This window comes from Pseudomyrmex gracilis, unplaced genomic scaffold, assembly GCF_002006095.1.
Source record: "Pseudomyrmex gracilis isolate BER0280 unplaced genomic scaffold, ASM200609v1 scaffold_3788, whole genome shotgun sequence".
Taxonomy (NCBI): Eukaryota; Metazoa; Arthropoda; class Insecta; order Hymenoptera; family Formicidae; genus Pseudomyrmex; species Pseudomyrmex gracilis.
Genome location: NW_018024372.1, coordinates 4,537 through 7,768, shown reverse-complemented (window position 1 = coordinate 7,768; position 3,232 = coordinate 4,537). Strand labels below are relative to the sequence as shown.

General features: G+C 38.0%; 1 protein-coding gene across 1 annotated transcript in view; it reads left to right on the top strand.

Annotated features, from left to right (window-relative positions):
• Positions 1–234: 234 nt before the first annotated feature.
• The window catches only part of LOC109863249, a gene marked incomplete at its 3' end in the record, with an annotated part of 5,663 nt that continues 2,665 nt past the window's right edge, over positions 235–3,232 (top strand). The window contains exon 1 of the mRNA XM_020443484.1: positions 235–313. Coding sequence (XP_020299073.1) covers positions 309–313 — 5 coding nt within the window. The remainder of the gene's footprint in view (positions 314–3,232) is intronic.

Below are 3,232 nucleotides of genomic sequence, written 5' to 3'. Positions count from 1 at the left end.
CACGTGAGCGCTGTATCCCGCTCTCGCAGATACCTGCCGAAAAGCGATTGGGCCACGCGATCATCGGCTAACAAAACATGTTTATCAACGCGGCTCACGCGACCTTAAGATCAGCTGTATTTTGAAAAACAACCGCTAGATAATCTTACAGTGCCCATTTAATTGCAATTTTCCAAAGTGAGTTGAGGTGTGTACTGAATATGGATGAGTGACTCATACTCTGAATTTTATGTCTCAGGTGTTGGAGTGGAGTTTAAGTGGTGGACAACGGACACTTTTTGGGAAGGCAGTCGTCTGTTATCTCAATTATGGAGTAAGTCAGTCTATTCACCTTATTTTAACTATGAAGCGCCGTTTCCGTGGAAAAAATGTAACTGAGTTGAGCAACAAGCAGTGGAAAAGGCTCATCGCTCAATCAGTTGAGGCTGCATGTCAGTCAGCATGTTCTTCAGTCTCAGGCAGTTTAGATCAAAGAAACGTGAGTCTTAATTCAGGAACTTCAATTCCAACTCAACATGTTGGTAATAATAGTATCAGTAACATCAATTGTGTGATAGACAACTTGAATGCTATAGAGAAAGTTGTTCAAGTTCATGAGCTTCACCCTGAACATGTCAGTTGTGAGTATGATAACCTGAGTATGGCAGCTATGAGTAATGCAATGGCATGCACTCTGTCAGCCACTCATGAGAGTGTGAGCAGCATCCCTCTGGATTCTGATAAGGAAGCCTTAAGTCTGGACGATATTAATACAGGCCATGATGTGTTCACAATTACTTCAAGCTCATTTGATGATTTTATGTTGATGTGTGATGAATGTGATAGGTGTGCCTTTGTGTTTGGTTGCTTTCGTGTGGAACCTGCAAGCATAAGATCTTCTCTCTTGAATGCGTTCATTGCAGTAATTGTGCTGATAGCTGTGATAACATTGATTTCAACAGTGATCAAGATAGTGATGATGCTCAAACTTCCCTTCGTAATGATTTAGCTGATTGGGCTGTCAATGGAAATATAACCCATGCTAATTTGCGTTCTCTGTTAAGCATTCTGAATTATCATCATCCAGAGGACGAGCTCCCAAAAGACCCACGTACTCTTGTGGGCACAAGAAGGGAAATTAAGACACGACCTGTTCCACCAGGCCATTACTGGCACAATGGCATTAAATGTAATTTAATCCGTAGCTTTGCTGATGCTGATGAACAGGAAATTTTACTAACATTTAACATGGATGGTGTTCCAATTTCCACATCTTCTCGTAGTACACTTTGGCCTATTCTGTGTTCTGTCAAAGGTTCAGATAAAGTTTTTGTTGTGGGTATATACCATGGATACGGAAAACCTGATTCAGGGAATGAGTACTTGGAGGAAATGGTGCAGGAGCTGTCAGACCTTTGCTTGAATGGGTTGGACATTGGTGTCAAACATTTTCCTATTTCACTATATTACATTGTGTGCGATGCTCCAGCTAAAGCACTTGTGTTAAATGTAAAAAATCATAATGGTTATTACAGCTGTTGTAAATGTGATCAACGTGGGAAAATGTACGGGCAACGTATGTCTTTCCCTGAAACAGAAGGCTTCATGGAGAGGACTGATGACAGTTTCATGACAGAGGCTCAACCAGACCATCATAAAGGGAAAACCATAATTACAACTATACCAGGAATAAAGCCAGTCACCTCATTTGTCTTGGACCCAATGCATTTGTTGTATATTGGTGTAACAAAAAAGTTGCTTTTATGTTGGTTATTCGGCAATCTTAATGTCAAGATGGGCAAGCATATATGTGATGAGATATCCACCATGTTATGTGGTTTCGCCCACTTCATTCCAATTGAATTTGTGCGCAAGCCACGGGCTTTAGAATATGTAAGAATTTATAAAGCCACTGAATTTCGTCAAATCCTTCAATATACTGGGCCAGTTATCTTCTACCATCTAAGGCCTCCTATTTATGAAAACTTCATGGCTTTTCACGTTGCTGTAAGGATATTATCATCTTCTAATNTATGTGTGTCATACAATCATTATGCTGAAGAGTTACTGAAGCACTTTGTTACAAACTTCAAAGTAATCTATGGGGTAGAATATGTAAGCCATAATATTCATGGCTGCTTGCATATTGCTAAAGAAGTCTTAAAGTTTGGATCTCTTGATGGATACGGAGCTTTTAAGTTTGAGAACTTTCTTCAAAAGTTTACGAAGTTTGTTCGTAAGGGAGATAGACCTCTGCAACAAATTGTTAAACGATACTCGGAGCTGGAAGCTGTTGAAGGAAAGAAAAAAATATGCTTGCAGCAAGAAGAGATAAGTTTCTTCATGAGCACAACAATGGACCTCTACTGAATGGTTTCTCACGCCTACAGTACAAGATGTACAAATTAGAGAGTACTGTGATTAATGTGGGAAGTGAAGCCGATTGCTGCGTTGGCTTGACTGATGGAAGTGTGTAGTTCTGGCGAAGAACTTTGCTTATCATACTGTCAGTGGGGAAATCAAATTGATTGGGTTTAAGTACAAGTACAAAGAGGACCTGTACAACTCTCCTTGTTCATCTTCTTTACTTAATGTTTTCAAAGTACATGGCCTGTCATTACTGCGGTTCTGGTCTATTGATAAAATAGCCTTTAAATTCTTTAGAGTACCATTCAAAGACAAATTTGCAGTGCTCCCTCTCTTGCACCAGGAGAAGTCTAAATACTAGACATTGTGGAGACTTCTGCCTGTTTTTGTTCAGATCAAATACACTCCTTGTAATGAAGCTTTTATATCACCACTTTTCTGAGTGTTACTGATGTTTTCTTGGAATTTTTGGAGTTGCATCTTTTGTTTGATTTTTTTTATTTTTCGGTTTTAAATTTTAATGTAACAGAAACAGTGATCCAAATAATCCATACAGCAAGACAGAATAACACAAGGAATGATAGTGCTGTGTTTCAACTGGTTTCAGTCCATCTTCACAGTTTCTTTTGAAACTTATGCGAGAACATTTGATTTTAAGTTATCTGATGTTTTTAAGGATAATATTAACATCAGTTTTTTGTATAAAATTTAAAGCCCATAATAAGAATTTTCATGCTCTGTTTTTTTAGTATAAATATGTGTATGGCTTGTAAAACTATGTTGAAATGTTAAAATTTTTGAAAGTTATTTTTATGTGTATTTATAGAGAAGCAATGCAAAAGTACAAAGTTCCATNNTNTTNTTNTNNNNTNTNNNNTATNANNNG